At 41.1% G+C, this 21,952-nt stretch overlaps 2 protein-coding genes across 2 annotated transcripts; both read right to left on the bottom strand.

The window, feature by feature from the left end:
- Positions 1-916: 916 nt before the first annotated feature.
- syngr2b (synaptogyrin 2b) lies at positions 917-11,609 on the bottom strand. The gene is made up of 4 exons (XM_033624957.2): positions 11,382-11,609; positions 7,295-7,532; positions 6,621-6,757; positions 917-3,397 (listed from the first exon to the last, which is right to left on the bottom strand). The coding sequence occupies exons 1-4, from the start codon at positions 11,490-11,492 to the stop codon at positions 3,143-3,145; spliced, it is 741 nt and encodes a 246-aa protein (XP_033480848.1). The 5' UTR covers positions 11,493-11,609; the 3' UTR covers positions 917-3,142.
- Positions 11,610-12,298: 689 nt separating this feature from the next.
- Positions 12,299-21,923, bottom strand: LOC117254676 (Fc receptor-like protein 5). Its single transcript, XM_078166103.1, has 13 exons — positions 21,784-21,923; positions 21,663-21,689; positions 21,409-21,535; positions 21,150-21,325; positions 20,187-20,373; positions 17,206-17,312; positions 16,840-17,109; positions 16,454-16,759; positions 15,437-15,538; positions 15,312-15,339; positions 13,614-13,659; positions 13,427-13,492; positions 12,299-13,149 (listed from the first exon to the last, which is right to left on the bottom strand). Exons 1-13 carry the CDS (start codon positions 21,812-21,814, stop codon positions 13,090-13,092), a joined length of 1,533 nt encoding a protein of 510 aa, XP_078022229.1. The 5' UTR covers positions 21,815-21,923; the 3' UTR covers positions 12,299-13,089.
- Between the last annotated feature and the right edge of the window lie 29 nt (positions 21,924-21,952).

Below are 21,952 nucleotides of genomic sequence, written 5' to 3'. Positions count from 1 at the left end.
AAGTGTTTTTGCAGAACATAATGATGTCACAGTGAAGTTGACCTTTTACCTTTTGGATATAAAATATCATCACTTCATCATTTTTATTCTACTTGACATTTGTGTAAAATTGTGTCATAATTAGCACATGAATTATTGAGTTATTATGGCCAAATTCTAATCAATTCATTGTAGAGTCCAAGTGGATGTCTGTGCCAAATTTGACGAATTTGACTGAGGAAAGGTAGGAGAGAGGGCGGATGACAAGCAGCAAAAGGCAGTGGGTTGGAATCTAATTTGGGCCGCTGCAAAGGACTCAGCCTGTATGAGATGTACACTCTGCCAGGTGAGCTGGATCACTGTGACCTCTGACCACCAAAATCTAATCAGCTTACTGTTGAGTCTGAGTGGAAATTTGTGCATAATTTGAAGAAATTCCCTCAAGGCATTCTTGAGATATTGTGCATACAAGAATGGAATAGACAACTCAAAAAAAAGAAACCATAATGCCTCCGTCCACAATTATCACCAGTGCAGAGGAATAAAGAGAATTTGGAAACAGAATATATAAATATGAATATAAATATATGAATTTGGCTGCATGGTGGTAAAGTGGTTAGCAATGTCGCCTCACACCAAGAGGGTTCCTGGTTGAAACCCAGGGTGGAGGAGCCCTTCTGTGCAGAGTCTGCATGTTCGTGTCAGCATGGGTTTTCTCCAGGTACTCCGGCTTCCTCCCACAGTCCAATGACATGCAGGTTAACTGGTGACTCTAAACTGTCCATAGGTGTGAATGTGAGCGTGAATGGTTGTCTCTATGTGTCAGCCCTGTGATAGTCTGGTGACCTGTCCAGGGTGTACTATAACAGGATAAGCAGTTACGGAAAATGAATGGAAACAGAATGGGAAAAGCAAATGAAGCCAACCAAAGTCTGACCAGTGTTTGTGCCAGTTTTTATAAAACATTTGTAGGAATCACAAATCAAACACAAATCATTCTAATCTCCACACACCTAAAACAAAGACAAAGATGAAACATAAATTTATCCAACAAAATGACAAATTTGAAAAAAATTCAATGTGGGCTACAAAATGTTGATAATCAGCATTGCATGTCAAATTTAAGTCTCATGTTACCATTGTTAAAGGATATTGTGACACAGTAAGTTTACAGGCACAGTCAAGAGATTCACTATCAATTGGGTGATTACAAGCTGCACTAACAGAGGGATAAGCAGATTTAACTGATTTTGCAGAGCATGAAAATCAGTCCTTGCAAAAAATCATTCAGGCACAGCAGTGTGGGCAGCTGTGATGCACAGCTGTTTCCTCTAAATATAACTTATAATATTGATCTTGGCACATTTTCACTCTTATCACTTTCCTTCCTCAAAAACCCTTTAAAGTTTCATTTCCCTCCTCAGGTACAAATGATAATGCGACAGAAGTGTTCTTCATATATATGGCTTCAGTAAGTTATGCATGTGTATTTTCTATTGTAATCAACAACGTCATTCCACTTGTACAAACGTCTTCAATGTGGTACCACATTAGCTTCATGTTTAATAAATATAAACAATTTCTGGACTGTCATTTGCAGATCTCATCTTACATCCCTGCAACAATTACCAAAGTCTGACCTGAGGCCAAGGTTTGAGCGCCAGATTAGCAACAACAGCCAAACAGGATCCGAGGCAGCTGAGGTGTTAAACTGACAGAGAGACAAAGTAAACCAGTAGTATTTTGAGGGACAGGTGTTTGATTCTCACCAGTGCATGCTGAGGTGTTAATCTGTCATTGGTAAAGACAAAGCTGCTGCAGTCTGCCCTCAACAGTTCAGATTAAGGAGGCTGTAAACAGGAGATAAACATGAGTGTTGAGAAAACTAAATGCCACAAGGACCTTGGAGGAAGTGTGTGGCCTCTCCGTCAGCAGGCTGAAGACGGAGCATTGTTTCTGGCAGTTAATAAGTTACTCTTCAGGATGAGGACATGCTCGCTGGATAAACCTGTTCAATAAGTGCATAGTTATCTACATGTTCCTCCCTCTTTGTCTATCTGAATGCTAGCTGCAAGTTCAAAGGGCAACATTGACTATGAAAGTCCAATAAACACCTCTACCGATTGGCAAGTTGGCACAGGTGGCAAATTCGTTACATGTGCCATGGTCAGAGTTGAAGAAATGGAGGGTGTTTTGGTTACAGTGGGCTTAAAAAACACAGGAGCCATTTTACTGTAGCACACAGACTGCAAAACTTTCTGTCAGGGGAGATTTTATGGTTATATGGCTTAGAAACGTCACTGGCTTCATTTGGCTTTATAGTGGTTTTTTCCCACTGTACACTACTCCCACAAAATCCTTTGTTAATTTAACACACCTTACACAGTTTAAATGTCCTCAAGATAAATGCACTGAAGGGGAAACATCCATTAAAAGAGCTGTATGTAACTCTGGGCAAAGATCATTAATTGTTGAGTCTCATTCCCAGGTCGTCAAACACAGGCACTTTGGATTGGTGGTTCAGCCCGACTACCAACCCCAAATGTCTGTATTTGATGACCTGGAAATGAGACTCAATAACCAACTATCTTTCTCCAGTTACATACAGCACCTTTAAACCAAGTAAGAAAAGAAAATTAGGCACATGCAACCATTAAAACGGCAGCTTTGCATAGTGAAATCTATGTACAAATGCACATTCTCAGGTTCCAACAGAGAGAGCAGAGGAACACACTGAGTGCTGACTTCATCCACTCTGATTGGACGTGTCACAGGTATTCTTTATGTGACCTTTGACCTCCTGGGTACATTCTATCTACCTCTTCCCCTCAGGATCAGCCCATTTGAGGTAAAAAAAAAAGTTTCGTCTTTGCACACAGGTCTATGGTCAGATTACCCAATCATCAGTGCTAATCTCAACGGTCAGCCTGATGTCTTAAGATCTGACCACAGACCCTCTGACGTAAACAGCAGTGTCCCTCAGCTCTGGCTTGCAGTTGCACTGCTCAGGCTCTTGAATCGAACGACACTTGGGGAAAGTTAAATCAAATGTGAAACTACATCAATATGATATAGCTCTGGATCTGCGCAGTGCAACTACAATCAGTGTACCAACAGATGACCTGGAACACCACCTCGTCACCTCACGTGACTTCCCTTTGTCTCAGTAGCTGGGTGGCTGGTAGCCGGTGTCTCCTTGTGGCTGGGGGTTTGCGGTGAAGGGAGGCTGCTGGTCGGGCACGCTGCTGGGATAAGCGGTGTAGGTGGTGGGGGTGTAGGTAGTGGGGTTGTAGGAGGTGGGGGCGTAGGTGGGAGGGTAGGGGGTGTGGAGATCTGGAGGTGGCTCCGTGTAGGTTGGGATGGCGACTTCAGTAACACCGCGGCGGAAACGGATCAGCGCAAAGTAGGTCAGGATTCCCTGCATGGTGAAATAAAAATGACATGGCGGTTATTAAAGTTACTTCCCAATAAATACATATATTACTTTATATATTCATTTTTTTAACTATGAGTGTCCTGGCCGAGACATCAGTTACAGGCAAACATAGGACAAAAATACAGCTTAAAAGTGTGAAGCTCTAAAACAAGCAATATAAAACACAAAATAAGATTATAGCTGCTGTGCAGCGATGGGTCAGGTCCGGGCATTTTTAGGCAATTCTGAGCAACAAGCAGAAGAATTGGAAGACATTTAGGAATTTAGCAACGCAATCTGCCTTTTGCATCAGCTGAGGCTTGAACTCACAACCTCTGAGACTATGAATCAATTTCTCATTGAGCTAATTAGTCAGTGACAATTCATGTGTAGCTTCACAAATTGACTAAGCCAGACGTGCAGGTTTAGCAGCCGTACATGCATGGAAAAGCAGTTGAGCTATGTGCAAAGTGAGAAGCCTCAGATGGCTTCACACTGAAGTATTGACACTGGATCTTTGTGCAAAGTTTAGTTTATTTTCAAGCATGAGAAGGCAGATTTTCTACCTGAAAAAAGACTTGCTGCACAGTGATCAGTCACGCTCAGGCAATTTTAAGCAACAAGCTGGAGCACAAGAAGATGTTTACATGACAATGTGGATTCTGCACCAGTTGAGGCTCAAATCTGCAACCTCTGGAACCTAAGACGGTCATCTACCACTCTGAGCTAAATGGCAAGTAGCAACTCAACAGTGGCTTCACATATTGAGTAAGCCATTCACTGTTGTGTAGGAAAGCAGCCATCTGTGCATGGAAAGGCAGATTTGAAATCACTGTAAAAAATTCAGTTATTAAGACAAAAATCTGAAAATACACATATTGCATCTAGACAGCATGGAGATGTTGGTAATTTGTTTGTAACAATGATTGATTTGCTCCTTAAGTGAAAAACTTATGTTTAAAATTGTCATTTTAACATTGACTCCAATTGTTCACATTAGAGCAAAATTCAAAATGCTGTCAAAAATTCAGTTTTTGAGATAAAATTCTGAAATTTGCCACACATCTACCATGACTCCAAAATTTTGTCATTTTTTTAATGAACATTGAAGATTTATTTAGCAAGAATTTGCATGTATATGTTTACAGTACCGTTTACAGTCAAACATTTTGATGCACGGTAGGCTCAATTTTTGATAAATCAAAAATCTTTGTAGGACAGTCTGAAGATGCTCTGTAGCAAGCTTGGTGTCAATTGAGCAAAAAGGAGGAGGAGATAGGTTTAAGAAGTTTTACAGTTTTTGAAAAAAAAACAGAGTGATGAACTTCATCATTTTTAATCGGTTTAAATGTACAAAAGTTTCTTCAGTATTGTAGCACGTATGGTTGATTTGTTATGAATTTTCAAAGTTTTGAACTTTAGACGCTTGCTGTATCGCCACCATCAGGACTATTGGCTTGAGTTTACAGCGGAGGATATCTGGCATGAGACTGGACCTTTGTGCAAAGTTTGGTGAGTTTTCACCCATGGGAAGTATGATTTCCTCAGAAGAAGAAGAAGAAGAAGGATTACAATAGTGTCCTGGCAGCTTAGCTGCCCGGACCCTAATTACTATAATTATTTTGTTTTGAAGGTTTACCATGCAGGATTGTTGGTTACTGTTTGGAAACAGGTTCGCCAACTAAAGTGAAAGTAAAGGCCAACCCCAGATTCACTCTAGTTCGGCATCTTGCCTTGCTATATTTGCATTTTTTTCAGCACTGTGTCTCTTGGATGCCTGCTGCTTATGGTCTGGCACCTGGTCGCTACCTTTTTATGAAGCCCCAACCTCACCTGGGCGCTGCGGGGGTACACACCCATAAATGTCTCAAGCACAGAAAATAAAAATAAAAATCTAACACTTTTGGTGGGTCAGAAGTGATGATTGAGAGGGATTGCTTCTGCAAGAGTTACACATTTTTATTAGGAAAATCCTGCATTGTATATCCTTTAAATATTTCTGAGGGCGTTCCAAAATTTACTTCGACTTTTTGACTGATGCAATTTTCTCAACTTGTAACTGAACTGGTTTCACCTCATACCAGCGTCAAAAATAAACTTGCAGAGACTTACAGCTTCTTAGGTGAGATAATCCACCATAATGACATTCAATCAGTCAATACATCAGATTATTTCTACATTCCTGTGATAATGCAGTTAAATACAGTTTTTTTTGACAAGTCTTCTGAAAGGTGCATTCAAGTGATAGTGAACACCAGGGTAATTACAAGTCCAGAAGACAAACAATAAGCAGCTGTTTGGTGTTTGCTCTCAGCTATTATAGTTACATACGGTAAATACAAGAGTTACACAGGATGGAAAATCTGTGTGACATCAACTTCATTTTGATTTTTAGAAACAAAACGTCTGCTGTTCAGCAGCTGACTTGGAAGCATCAGATGTCAGAGGTGCACGCCAGTACTTGAACACACCAACCAGCAAGAGTTTTAAAACAACATGTGACTTAATTTGTTGTTACGCTAAAGTCTGACAGTAAATACTACACAATAAACAGTGATATAAATGTCTAGCAAGTTCATGTACCATACTGCAATGAACTGAAGCCAGCTTTAAAGAAGTAGTTTGATATTTTAGGGCCTGTATCCAAATGGCTTTTTTTTTTTTCAAAGCATCGGTGTCTTTGATCAATTGTTCCCAGTGAGGAGAGAGCGTATGTTGCTGCCTAGAGAAAAGCGCTTCTAGTTGAAAAAACTCTCCAGAAAGGCACTGGCGTCATCACTGCCGCTCTTTTAGCTACGGTGTATCCAGAGGTGTATGACATGTCAGACAGAAATGATCACAACAAAGACAGAGAAACCAATTTCTGTAAGCAGATCGACCGGACACTGAATGTTGCTTGTAACTGTTGTACTTTTATCTTTGTATGTGTTGTAAGCATGCTGTTAACTGTGTGGTCAACCCCCTGTTAACATAGAGTTACATCATCTACCTTGCTAACGCTAATGTCAAGATATTGCTGTCATGGAAACAAAACCCACGCCTAAGGGGGTCATTTAAGAAAAGCACTAGGAGTGTTTTGTTTTATAAAGCGCTGGGATGAAGTGTTCCCCTGCACCCTGCCACCATTTTTCTGCCAAAGAAAAACATTATGTGGACACAGACCCTCAGATGAGATGAAAGTCTCAGCTGTTTTTAATGAAAAGGAGACAACAGCTGTCCCACTCACCCAGGTGGCGATGGAGAAGAACGAGAAGGCGACAGTGGCTCGTGCAGCGTCCTGTGGGATAGCACTGATATCATGAGTTTTAGCCCACTGGCTGGCCAACAGGCAGAAACACACAAACCACAGGAAGCTCCACACCCCTAGAAAACACAGAGACACAGATGCACAAACACATACACACAGATATAAATAATCTTTTTTCCTCACTGTATTAAAAGACACTGAACGTGCCTGGCTGAAAACCCAAATATGAAAACTAAATTCCTGTGAAAAATATACCAAAAACAACGTCTAAAGAACACAAAGGGCACTCCTGTTGCCATCTCCGCGAATGACCACAAGCTGGTTCTTCAAACTACCACTTCTTTGTTTCCTCGAAGAATGGCTGACTGTGAACTGTGTCATGTACAGCTGATGAATGTTTAACTTCATCACAATCTGTGATGTCATCTGCTGCTCACTCAAAATCTACTATGTGCCACGATGAATATACATGTTGTGTTATGTCAGGGGAAACAGGCAGCTCTCTGTCGCACATTACGCCGATACTCTGTATGAATACAGCAATATCGCCTCATAAAGCTGATATGGTGAATGTGTTAGCAAACATTAGCTCTTTGTTATACACAGCAATATTAGCGTTCATTTAGAGTAGGATGTGTCCAATAGTCACTCACCTGAGAATCCCAGGTCTGCCATGACAGCATACTTCCTCTCCTGCGCATTGCTCATAAAAGGCACGTAAGCGTCCAACACCAGGAAGGCCACACATGCCAGGAAGGCAATCACTCCGATGCCAACTGCGTAATGACATGCCGAGTCATTCTGGTTGAAGATGCACTTAGCCTCGGCACTGTGGGCAGAGTTGATGTATCCCTCTGTCGTGATGCAGGCAAACACCACCAGGGCAAATATCTATATTAAATCAGAGAGAAGAAGAAGAAGGTGGTCTTCAGTGATTTGCAAAGACACAAGAGGAAAGTGTCTGGTTAAAGGAGCATAGCACTGGCTTTTTAAGTTTACCCATTAACTTCACATCGCATACTTTACATTACTAGTGACCACTTTGGCTTTGAGACTGATTTCCTACCTCTCAGGCAGCCATTGGTTTCACTTCAGCAGAGCACAGTATGATCATCAACTAGCAGAGAACTTAAAACTCAAACATAGGTCATTCACGTTATCATTGTCTTATGAAAATTCAGTTTAGAAAAGGCGTCCTTGGTGGTGCATTCAGAGAAACTCAGACATTTGGTATTTAAGTGTGCTACTTAAAAGCACTGCAACCAGGAGCTCTGCAGTCACAAAATCAACCACAGAAGAAAAAGAAGAAGAAGAAGAAAATCACTGCAGCCTTCATGCAAAGAATATGTGACTTCTGCTTGTCTTTGCATAATAGAGATACTGTAAAGTATGGCGGCAACTAACTGTTACTTTCATTATTTACTTATCTGCCCAATATTTTCCAGATTAATCGATAAAATAAATAAAAAGTCAGAAAATATTGAAACATGCTCTGCTCTGCGTAATGTCCCAAAGCCCAAGGTGACATCCTCAAATGATATATTTTATCTGACAAAATGGTCCAAAAATCCGGCGCTATTTAGTTCATAATCATATATGACAAACATAAGCATCAAATTCTCCAATTTAAGAATGATGAAACCAGCAAGTGCTTGTTTTTTTGCTTTAAAAAATGATTAAATCAGTTATTCCGCGACCAAAACAGAAGCCAGTTGATTTCCAGTTGATCAACTACCTGATTACATTAATCGTTGCAGCTCTGCTGTTCAGTAAAATGAGCAAACATCCTCAGGGTGAGCATGTGTCTACGGAAGATAACTAAATTTATCTGATTAAAATGATATAACATTTCAAGAATGTACTGAAAGACCTGCTGAAACAGTGACATCATAATGTGTCATCATAACGGTCAGTTTTCTTTCTGCTGACTCTTAAAATACTCCTGTGCTCATTGTGTGTTTACAAAGTGAAGTGAGCACTAACTGCTCCCTCTGACCGTCCCGTGGTCTGTTGCTGTCTCCTCTGGTTACCCACCTAACCATGTGACCTACTTCTGAGTGCAGCTGCCTGCCATGTGACTGCGGAGATGCCACCAACTCCACTAACAACACTCATAATGAGATCCGGGAGGAGGATAGAGAGGGACTGTCTGACGGGTGGAGGGAGGACGAGGTGAGAGGGCGGGGGAGGGAGACAGAAGACAGAGGAATTAGGGAAGTGAATGTGGGAAGTTTCAAAACAAAAGTGAGGCGGAGGGATGGTTAGTGGAGCGGAGGGAAGTTTCTGAACATAAATGGACAGATGGAAAGTGTTTGTGTGCTGAGTGACAGATGTCAAAGACAAGCCAAAATGTCCCATACGTGTGCACAGTATGTTCTTGTTGCCATTACACAGCAGAAATAACACTGATACCCTCTTTTTGATGACTTAATTATGACGCTACGTTTTCCATTATTTATCTTGAATATGATTGAAATATACGTTTTATATGTAACAGTCAGGACAGCAACGCCACTGAAGAATGTGTATTGTTTCTTCTAGAGAAAGTGACGTGCTTTAACACCATAATGGTTCTGTGTGTAGGATTTAGGAGCATCTATTGGCAGAAATGGTATTTAATGTTTATCACTATGTTTTCATGACTTCATAATAACCTGAAGATAAGAACTGTTGTGTTTTCGTTACTTTAGAGTAAGTTGTCTATATCTACGTACGGCCTGGGTCCTCTTCAGGCCTAACCATGGAATAAGAACTTCCTGGTCCATCACGTGATGCCTTGGGGCCCAAAAAGACCTTTCCCCATAGATTTACATTATAAAAATATGTCTGTAAATCAGTGGATACGATTTTTTGAGCATCACAACCCCCTTAAAATGACTCGTTTCACTGTCAGGATTTGATCCAGTCGATCCACTAACATTTCTAAAGTCTAGAGAAGCAGCACAGTTAAATCATTTCATCCTGATTCAAGTTAGCGGAGTGCTAAACCAGAGATTAGCCACTCTGCTCGCAAAAGTCTGCAAGTACAAGCTCTAGGAGCCTGATCCTGGTAATTTTATACCCAAGAAGCACTACTGAGCAACTTTCATAGGAATAAACGGGGCCCCACCTCCAACGCTGTACCCAGATCTCCAGTCTGTCATGTTTCTACAGTAGCCCAGAAAGGACAAACCAAACACTGGCTCTAGACAGGGCCATTTGCGTTTCTGCGTCTGCCATTGTTATTCCTCTTAACACTTGGCACACAGAATTTTCAGTTCTGCAACCACACTGCTAGATGCCACTGAATCCTACACACTGGACCTTTAAGTGACCAAGGGCCACTGTGCACAGCCTTTCCTTGTTCCAGGAGCAGGTGTGGTGCATCATGGGACCTGTAGGCAGGGTCACAGAGCTAACAATCCCCTCTTGTGTCATAGGTGAAGCTCGCTGAAGTAAGATTCACCAGAGATAGATGGTGATCGAGCCAGTGTGAATATGAGATGAGTTGAGCACAGCTGCTCTGAGAGTGTGTGTGTGTGTGTGTGTGTGTGTGTGTAGAGGGAGATAAGTGGCACACATTCACTAAAAGTAAAAGCAAGGGTCAAGGGGGGATAGGTATCACCTTACCTGCCCATCAGCCCCTGTTTATTACTGACACACTCACAATCTCACACACAGTTTCCCAAACACATTAACACACAGCAGTTAGTTGCGGCAACCGAGGGCACATTCTGTCCTCATCCACCACACTGAAGAAGCTACATTACCCAGGTGGAGCTGTGTGTTTTTCCACCGCCTACACCCACCCTGCGTGCACATTATAGAGGCCTTACAAACAGTTTACGCCTCATGAACCTGGTGAAGTAAATCAAATGTAGTCTTGGTAATCCAAGATATGAGTATGCGAGAAGATGAAAGCTGTCACATCCAATAAAACTTCACAATGAGGATCTAAATCACCAAGGAGACATTCAAGGACAGATACGACAGTTCAATCTTTAAATCTGTACGCTCACATTCACCCAGGGTTAGATGCCAGTGTGTTTTATTGTCTAACCTGTCTGGTCGAGATTCATTTTGGACTTTCCACATCAGTGTCCCAACCAGAAAAACAAATCTGTGCCACAAGATTTGCCTAGCAACAGGTGATCAGCAGCTTATAAAAACTTCCCAGAACTTTCCCAGGTGCATGAAAACCCCTCTTCATGCAAACACACTTAGTCTGTACAACCCCTTTGTAATGAGTTTTAATATTATTGTCTTGTGTCCATTTTAATATATAAAATACTGTATTAGAGAGTGATATCTTATAATCTGAGTTAAGAAGTTACAAGCAGTCTTCCTTTAGTGAAATGCTCTGTGATGACACAGCTCTGGTGTAAAAGAGATCACTGACAGATTAAAATGATCACACACACTATATTTAGTCAGGGTGTTGCTTCCATCTCAGTGAGTCTAAAAAGTTTTCTGTCTTTTGTCCTCTGACAGCAGCAGTGTTGACCTGTGCTGTCGCCGAGCTGCTGTCATACACCAGCTGCGTGCAACATGACGCCCCGCAGAGACGCAGCACATAGTAGCCTGTTGTTCAGACCCACACAAACACATATAAAGCCTTAAACCGCTCCCCGGAGGCAGCAGACGGGCCCCGGGCCAGGCGCACCTGCTCTCACACCATGTTGGATATTACTTCTGGTTCTTTTGAACATTTGTACATGCGCTGTTAAAACATAAACTCCTCTACACCCACGCTCCACTCACCCAGCTCAGTATCCGCACTATGGTCTGCGGCTGCCGGATGAACTTGTTGAAATCGAAGCCTCCACCTGCCAAAGAAATCCCGTACGCAGTAGCACCGCCCGTATCCTCCATGTCTCTGCCGTTCAGCTGATCCTCCGGAGCTCTCCTCTAAGGTTTCCACCGACCTGACAGGACAGCATAAACTAAAAGTACAGCCACCTCCTGTCGTGCGCCACCCAGAGGAGCTGCGCACGCGGCTGCGCGTTAGAGGAGGCGGAGTTGACCGGTTAGGGACTGTTCCTTACTTGTGTGTGTGTGTGTGTGTGTGTGTGTGTGTGTGTGTGTGTGTGTTACAATTACATAATTTATCATGACCAGAAACTGTAAATTACCTTGGATTCTCAAATTTCCTACGGTTCTTGGACACATCATGTGCAACAAATGCCTCTGTCAGGGAAAAACATACCCAAATATTTTATTAAAGTCACTTCCTCTTACACAACCAGAGTGTTTTTTTACTTTCACCTTTAACTTGTATATAAAAAATGCTGCGCTACATGACGCAGATAGTGTATGACATGTCTATACATTTCTTTAAAAACAGAAATTATCTTGTTTTTTTCTAATTCCCAAAGGTCATGAACACATCAAGCAACAAATGCTTCTGTCAGGAAAAAAACATAACCAAATATTTCATTATTATTATTATTATTTTATTCTATGTTTCGAAATAAACTGTTTACACAAACTAACCAGCATGGACAGGAGTGGAACAATTGAGCCTTTTTTTTACTTTCACCTTCAACTTTTACCAAAAAAAAATGCCTGTAAATTTCTATAAAAACAGAAATTATCTTGAATTTTAAATTTTTTAATGGTCTTTCTTGAACACATCATGTGCAACAAATGTCAGGAAAAAAAAAACCCACAACCAAATATTTCATTAAAATCACTTTATTCTATGTCTCATTTGCACAAACCAACCAGCATACACAACAAGAGTGAAAAACTGTGGCTTTTTAAAAACTTTTATGTTCAACTTTTACATAAAAAATGTCATACACCAGCTGCGTGCAACATGACGCAGATAGTGTATGACATTTTTTATACATTTCTTTAATTAAAAACAGAAATTATCTTGGATTTTCAAATTTCCCACAGTCCTTGGACACATTATGTGCAACAAATGCTACTGTCATAAAAACAAAAACAAAAACATAACCAAATATCTCATTAAAATCACTTTATTCTACATCTCACTTAAAAGTTGGCCAAAAATGAACTTTGCACAAACTAACCAGCATACGCAACATTACTTCAGGATTACATTATCAGCTTTTAATGTTTAATTTTCAAATATCAAGGAGTACGATTTAAAAATCTAATAACTAATTCATGGTGGAGGGAGGGTCATGCATTTTCCGCTGGTCACTCAGGGAGGCTCAGGGAAAAATACCTGTTGCTCCGGGAATTTAAAAAAAAAAAAAAAAAAATCAGTCACACCCGAGCCACCCTGCTCCTCTGACAAGTAAAGAACAGTCCCTTAGGAGCCAGGATCATGTGACTGTTAACGTTATTTTACCACCACAAACACTGCTGACATAGATAACCCAGTTCATCACACTGAAAAGATGTGACAGCACAGAGCATCATGAGCAGATGTTTATTTAACTACAACAGCCTGTGTTTACAGCAGTTTGACCCCTCAGGGTCCCTCAACTGGTTTGTCCTACAAGGTCTTCTTCTCTTCCTCAATTTGGGGCCATTCATCTGCAGAGGCCTCAGAAGCCTGAGGAGAGGACAGACAGATAAATAGTGGAGTTTGACTGCTTTGTGTAAATATCATCCTACCAACTGGGGCACATGCAGACCCCAGAGGTATACGTTTTGTATCGTATCCCATAGGTGCATCATTTTATCATTGCAGTTTGACACTTTGTCAGTCAGTTTCTTCATAATGGCTTCATATAATTGTTTTCTGTTTCTATTTTAATTAGTGCTTTGTACACATACACACAAGTACACATACACATAACAGAATTTAACAAACCAGCCCCTACTCTCACCTGATCAAATTCACCCTCTCTGGCTGCCACCACAACATCAGCATCTTCACTGTAGTCTGACAAATCCTGAAAGGAGAGAGAGCTCTCATCATTAATTATTTATCCTAATGGAGATGATCATGAAACTGGATCATGTGAGTGAAGTGAAAAGCTTTTGAAAGATGGAGATACAAAAATATTGACTCACCAGCTCTCCCTCATATGCAGCCACCATTTTATCCATCTCCAAGCTCCTGAGAAAAAATAAGTTGTCACATATAAAGAGACAGTTCACTCAAATCAAAAATACATATTTTTACTTTTCAGTGTAGTGCTATTAATCAGTCTAGATTGTTTTCAGTGTTGGTGATATCGGCCGTAGAGATGTCTGCCTTCTCTCCAATATAATGGAACTAGATGACACTCGGCTTGTGGTGCTCAAACCCTCCAAAAATATATTTGAAAAACTCAACAGCAATGTCTCTTTAGCAATCCACAGATCTTGTTGTGAGCACTTTCATGTAGGAACTATTTTCTTTTTACAGAACTACACTTGCCAACCATACCACAGCACAGAAGGAAGTGGGCATCTACTGCTGGCTCACCTAGCACCACTGAGATAGCTAGCATACAGCTCAGCCGAGGAGGACGCCATTAATGTTTATATCTGACGCCGTCATGAGCACAAGCCTCTCACCTATGAGTAGATATATGCTTCCTTCTGCGTAATGATATAGGTGGCAGGTTTAGTTTGGCAGAAAGAAAACACACCAAATCAATTTATACTGATAAATAGCACAACAGGTAAGAGGAAAACTATTTTTGATTTTGGGGTGAACTGTCCCTTGTAAACACCCTTTTATTCCAATAGCATACATGAATGTATTATAGGTCTAACTACACATGGTGGTGTCGCAGTCACTGAGGTGACGGTCACTGACTGTGGTGTTTCTGGAAATATCAAGGTTTAAACAACCTGAGGAGGAGTGAACCTTCCACAGTTACACCTAAATATAACATAATGAATTTTTTTAAGACTGATTCAGAGGGTTTTTTTTGACTTATTGTATTTAAATTTGACTTTTTCTGGCAAAGCTATACCATTTTGATAAAGGAAGAATTAAAACCCTGGGCATTTCACATGACATCATCCTGTAACAAGACAATGTGAATGTGAGAAAAATAATGAGAGCAATGGGAGAATTACTGACCATTCCAGACAGTATCAAGGATGTTTATGATGTTATGCACTTATGACACTGTGACTGTAAGCTGCACAAAACATTGTACACAACATTCACCACATAACCACATCCCCAGTTCAACCCCAGCCACATGTCTTTCTCTTCTCTCCCCATGTTTACTGTCAGTTTACAAGTTGTCAAACTGTTTAAAAAAGGGAAAAATCTCCCCAAAATGTACCTTATACCTCAAAATGTCCCCTAAGCCCACAGTTGATATTGTGAGTCTTGATTGTGAACAAGAGGCCATATTTGGAGCTTAAACAAAGCTCCTGTTGCAAGGTGTGTAGCGTGTTCACTTACAGCATCATTGCTACATAAATTAATATGTGACCATGAACAAACAAGACCATTGATGGACCTAATTTTATATTATTTGTTGATGTTTTGGATGCTGGCATGAAAGCTACTGTAGTGGATTTATGGCACACAGCAGGAAAACAGAAAGTAGTATTTCACATACAGCAGCACCAGCCATTGCTTCTTTTTATCTGTAGATGGTGAAGGAGCTCCCAACATGTTAATCATTCTCGGTAAATTATTAAAGAAAACCTTACTGAGGATCAAGTGGCTCAGTTCTCTTTGCAAGAGGAAGTAACAGTGTCATGTGAAGTGTGGTCATTTTTTTTCGAAATGTGTCAGACTGAAACAGAAAAATAACTCACAGAGACTTGTGTCCGTACACCCTTCGCCCTGAAACAACAGTAAAAAAAAAAAAAAAACCGACATTAATTCACAGTATCAATGATGAGGAAGCCACACCAGATAAAAACAGAACACTGAAACTCACTGAACATCACTCCAACCAAACAACAGACGGAGACCAGGAGAATCAGGGCTATGAAACATCCAAAGACGGCAGCCACCACCAGGGTAGGGAGGCGATTCAGCACTGGAGGAGCAGGAAGATAAAGAAGAGATAAAACCAAGGATGTTTTACTGAAAGGCAAAGGCACAGGTTTCATTTCAACATTGTGGGGGGACATATGAAATGAGCTGTTTGGGGTCCTCCCCCAGGAATTTTTAGAGGGCAAACACTTAGGGCCAATGCCAACACACCCCTTGCCCTAAGGCCTTAGCCCTTACCCGCCCGTATTGCATGTTCACCTCTAGAGGTAGCGAGTCCCTGTTCTTGGGTTAGAGGGGTAAGGGGAAGTGTTGGGGCTACATGGCCCTTCAAACTGAGGTTTTTCAGAGGCACAAACCGAGTGTTATGAGAAATCATTGTCAAGATGGCTGCACAAACAACAAAAGAAACCCACAAATCTATTTCTTTCTTTAATAAAGATAAAAAAAATATGATAACCATTGTGCATTCTTTGTTTAATGTTGTTTCAATGTATTATGATCCTTTTCTATATGGCAAGCAAAAAAAAAGAAATTACTAGTATGCCGTTGTCACGTTAGCTAATTAGCTAGGATTGGACAGTCCCACATTCTAACACATTTCCATGTCACCCACTACTCCTTGTGACTTGGTTCCAAGGGCCAGGTGGCACTCAAAAATTAGGGAGATAATGTCAGACGGCTGTAATTTCCTGAATTCTGGTGATTTTTTTTGTGCGACTTTGTACATTTACTGCATCAATTAATGGTGGAAATGTTTTTAGTTTCCTCTGCTACTTTCACGTTTTGTATATGCGGGGATAAATGCATACGTTCCAAGTATCGAGGAGAACGTGTCCCCTGTGTCGCGCCACCCCCCCCAATAATCATTTGTGGTAACACGGTAAAGTGGCATGACTAATTCATATATTAATGGTCATTTATGGGTGAAGCATTCCCTAAATCAATGAATCATCTGTACCATCTTTATCCAAGTACCGCCTCTTGCTGCTTATGGCGGTGGTGTTGTCAAAGCTGTCTGACACTTCACAGTGGTACGTTCCGGTGCTGCTCCTCCCTACAGACAGCAGGAGTACAGACTGCTCTGGGGGCTGGTTGACCACATGGTAGAAGCTTCCTCGGTCATGTAGGAGGGTTGTGTTGATGAACCACTGGTATCGTGGAAAAGATCCCTTCGCCGCCTTGCAGTAGAGCCTCAGGCTGGTCACAGCGTAGTTTTCTCCAGTGTCATAGTCGTAATGCATCTTCACAGGCCCAACAACCGGGACTGTTGGAGACATTGTGGATCAAAAACAGACATCATGGACAAACATTAAAATAAGGTAATCTGTCAAACAATTCACATACCAACTTCAAGGGGAATCCATTCACTGTATTGGGTCTGGTCTCCATTGTTTGCCCAGCACTGCAGCCATCCCAAGTGCCTGCCCAAGACCACTGGAACCTCAAATGCAGCATTTGTCTCTTCAACTGTCATATTGGCAACCAATTCTGTCTTGCTGTATAGTGAAAATGTTATAGGCAGAGACCCTTTGGTTGACTGACAGGCGACTATGGCAGAATATTGGGAATCTTCCTTTGACACGGTGAAGGAGATGTCAGGGACTGACACCACGTCTGAGGGAGTAAGATGAAGCAGAATGTTACTTTGCTCAAAGACACCATGTCATGGCTGTGAAATCTGAACCTGTTAGTGTATTCACGACAGCTAACCTTTGACTGTGATTAAAACTTCAGAGCTGTTTGTGGTGAAGAATTGGGTGTTGTTGAAGTTGTTGGTGGCGACACACTTGTAGGAGCCACTGTCTTTGGAAGTAGTCCTGAGGGTGACACGTAATGGTTTCGGTAACTTTTCTTTTATATGTTCAGTTGAAAATGAGCATGCTCAGTGGCCTCCATGATAAAGGAGTTCCTTCTTAGACAGTGTTGAACACGTTTGTTGAGGAAAATGACTCACAGAACACAGGAACTTGCTTAATCAAGAGATGCAACAAGGCTTTTTAGCAACTACTTCGGTTTTTGGTCACAACAATTTCTAATTCAGAACTCTGATTTTTCACACAAACATCAGGTTTACAATTCTCTTGGTCTTACATAACTCAGCATGAAACAACACGTTTTTAGATTTGTTTGTCTACAGATTAAGCAACAAGAAACATCACGTTACAGTGCAAATAGACAACTTTTTTTTAAACTTAGAATCATGACTTAAACGCTGATTGCACCATGTAATGGCTATAGGATAATGACACCATCTCTATTTAGATTGGTTCCCTGTAAGCCTCACTCACACAATGTAATTCTGTCTGCCATCAGGTGCGATCTCCTGCAAACATTAAGGCTAAATTTAAGTCACAAAGGAAGTGCGTCAAATGATGTGCAGAAAAGGAGGAGGATCGCATTTTTGTTTCCCCAGTAGCTATCGGCTGGTATCCCCAGTTACCACAGAATATCAGTGTAAGTCCTTAACAGTTACTCTCCCCAGTAGAGGAAATGGCAAAAGAACAACCAAAGTAAGGCGATATTTATACTTCTACATTGAGTCGACGGCATTGCTACGACATCCTTCATCCTTCTGGGATTTATACTAAGGGATTTATCCTGGCTTCATATGAGCAGAGGAAATCTCTGCTCGTCACTAGGCTAATTTATACAATATAAGATGCCATAGGCTTGTGCTAATAACGTTAGCATGTTGTATTTGTTTGGAAAACTTGTTCAGTAAAAGACAGTTGTTTTGTCCGTGAACCTTGTGAGTTGCAATGGAGCCAAATTATGTGCTGTTACCTTTGCTAAATGTTGCTGTTGTCCCTGGCTTTAGAGGAATGCTATGCTAATTTATACACTGTAAAATGCCATAGGCATCTGTGTCCAGATAAAGAACGCTGTGAGTTGTAGTGAAGCCAATTTGTGTACTTGTGCTTGAAATTGTATCTATTAAGCCATGTTTAATGTGTGTTTTGAATCAACTAAACTTTACAGCACTTCACAGAAACCTCTGCTGCTGACTGGAGGTTTAACTGCTGAGTGACACAGACACACTACTGCACAAGTATAAATGCTCACAATGGCGTAGGCAATGTGCATAGGCTACGGCGTAGGGTCTGATGCACAAGTATAGATCCTGTTTAACTATGGAAACTGTGGTAACTGCTTGGCTCTGAAGAAAAAAAGCTATCTGGTTGTCTCTGCGACAGAAGCAACAATAACACCAATTTGAAAGGCTAGGGGGTGGAGTTAAAAAGTTGTCTGTTTCCACTGTAATTAGTGAGTTTTAGGCTAGCTGGCTGTGTCCAGTCTTTACACTCAGCTTACATGCTGCATCAAAGTCACATCATTTAAACCGTCACCAAAGAGGGGGAAAAAGAATCACATCAGCCTCCAACTTGTAGTTCAGAGTTAGAGATATTGGGTATTGCTGACACCAACAATATTTCACACAATAGTGATTGCAGCGTTAGCCCTAGCTCCATAGGTAACGTAAGAATCTCAGCGTGATATCAAATTTACATCTAACTCTTGGCAAAATAAAACATAAGCAAAATATCAAACTGCTCCTTTAATAATTCTCACACTCCTCAGATCAGTCATACTCTACTTTTCCTACTTCTACTGACATTTTTTTAAAAAAAAAATCACTCTATTGTCATTAACACACAGGTCTGAAATACACACACGCACAAACAGGACCTATACATACACAAAGTGGAGAGATGTCCACCGCTGCCCACATCGCGCATCGCAGGGTAAGATGTACACTCACACAGACACAGTTTAACTTAGACTACACAAGTTACAACACATCCCATTTACTGTTACAACAAGCCCCAGGCCCAGGCTGATAATATAAACTGTCTGCAACATTTCTCCTGCATTGTTCAAAAGCCTACTCAATTACGAGTGCTGCTAAGCTAAAAGCTAATGATTATGCTCAGAGTTTAGTGATAGAGAGGACAGGAGAGAAAGAAGAGGGAGAGGACAGGACAAGAGCAGTCAGTGGCGGAGCAATGGGTACCTGTCTGTAGGCTCTCCTCCTGTCAGTGAGACAAACATGAAAGACGTGCAGACGAGGAGCGGTCATTACGTGCGACTATTACGCACGGTTGTGGCGGAGCGTAGCTAATGGGTACCTGTCTGTAGGCTCTCATCCTGTCAGTGAGACAAACATGAAAGACGTGCAGACGAGGAGCGGTCATTACGCGTTACTATTACGCACGGTTGTGAGGTGCGCAGCGGCAAATCTCGCAGCACACTGTTTATAAACCAGTTTAATTGCAGGAAATGTTTAGTTTTAGTTTTAGTTTAGTTAGTATAGACATTCACTCTGCCTGTTGGAGAGATAGAGAGAAGATTAAAGCGTCAAATTGCGGTAAAAGATGCTGTATAAAAAACAGGCTACAACTTTTTTTACTTGTCCCCCCCTGGAATTATTCTCTAAAATTTTACTGTTTATTGTCCCCCCAACTATGAAATGGGATTTTCGCCCCTATGCCAACCACCCAGAATCACCACTGCAACCACCTAACAGCAACACTCCACCATCAGCCCCTTAGGAAACACCCTCTATGGCCCTAGTTTTATGTCTGCATCACACACGGTACAAAATGGTTAACAATTACCAAATAAATCATTCATCTGCTCACAACACCATATCAACCACGTGGTAATGCAGAAGCGGCTGTCCAGAGACTGACCTGTAGATCCAGAGACTGTCATCTGCAAAACGGTGGAGAGGAGACTGAGAGATAGGCCGACCATTCAGCAGCCACTTGTAGGAAACGTGAGTTCCAGCGGTAATATTACAGCGTAGCTTCAGTGTCTTCCCCTCAAAAAACTTCACTGGACCTGAAAGGACGTCGATCTTTGCACCTTTCACTGGTTCTGTAAGACAGACACAGCAACAATAGACGGTTACTGCAGAACTATATTACATAAGACTGTATTATATCATGCACCAGGTTGGGGTTATATTTGTGTGTGTGTGTGTGTGTGTGTGTGTGTGTGTGTGTGTGTGTGTGTGTGTATGTGCGTGTGAATATTAAAGTGTATATATAGGTGTGTGTGTATGAGTATGTATACAAACATAGGAGAGAGCCTCTCTATGAGCTGACAAGAGAGGATATTTTTTGTTTGTTTTTTATTGTCATGGTATGCTGTTGCATAGGCATAGTGGGGTGGTATGTGTGTGTGTGTGTGTGTGTGTAAGAAAATAAAAGACATTTACACAATAAATTGATGCAGAAAAGGCGCAAATTGCAGGAAATTGAATTGCATGCAGGAAATTATACATTTGATGCTCAAAATTATCTAAACCTTTTCTCCCTAAACCCTCATTTCATATGTTGAGTGCAGATGCATGTGTTAAATTATCACAGTGCAGATGTAATATTCTAGGACCCTTTCTTTTGTCCTTCCCTGTATCAAACCAGGTAAAAGTCTCACTGGGATTAAAAAGTTTTTTAAGAAAGACTTAGCCCAGATGCAGTTCACAGTAAAAGCAGTGAAACAATTATAAAAGTAACATGCCCAAGCTAAGAAAAACGTTATCTTAGACTTGATGAACACATGCCCTTTGAGTTTTGTTTTCTAATTGTGTCGAGCTTTTACAAACATAAATGCACGTACTGGTACAAGGAAGCCATAAAAAAGAGACTCACCAATAACCTTCAGATAGTGTGTGTAGCTGACAATGGGCTCTATGTCAGAGTTGTTCTGAGCCTTGGCCACACACTCCAGATTGCCCTCATGGTAAGTTTTGACTAAGATGGGGATGACTGCAGCCTCCCAATCCATGGAGGAGTATTCGCCCAGCAACTTGTCATGGTTATCCTCCCTAGAAATGGTTGATACTTAGAGGGATTTTCTAGAATTACTCTGTTAATGCACTGACTAGATTTAATCTGAACAAATACTCACTTATATAACTGGAACAGGACAGTGTCATTCCATGGGTCGGTATCCAGTGCACACTCAAAATCTACAACGCTTTTCACCAATGCCTCTGAAGGGCCAATAAGTACTGGACGCACCAGAGTTACCTGACCTATCAATACAATAAAATAGAATAAAACAAAACTGCACAAACACTCAACAGAAAGAATCAGGAGCTACAAAATGACACTAATTGACTAGACATGCACTAACACACACTCAAACAACAACTGACTTACTGCTCTCCTTGAGACAGTAGCACAACCCTGTAGAGAGTGAGAAGATATCAAATCAATTACAAGAGTTTCAAATTGTGAAATACTAAGTGTGCTGCAGTGTATTTAATGTTTAACATCTTACCCAGTGTGACCACAAAGAAGGAAGGAAACATTCTTGAAGAAAAATTGCCTAATACTACTGTATACGTCAAATGCAATTACACTACACTGTGTTATGGTGGAGTTTTAACAGTGGTTAGTGGCACTGTGGGTGAAAAAAATTCACACACGCACTTAGAAACATGTGCAGA

The sequence above is a fragment of the Epinephelus lanceolatus genome, chromosome 3 (genome assembly GCF_041903045.1).
Source record: "Epinephelus lanceolatus isolate andai-2023 chromosome 3, ASM4190304v1, whole genome shotgun sequence".
NCBI classification, from domain to species: domain Eukaryota; kingdom Metazoa; phylum Chordata; class Actinopteri; order Perciformes; family Serranidae; genus Epinephelus; species Epinephelus lanceolatus.
This window is presented reverse-complemented; position numbering and strand designations above follow the sequence as displayed.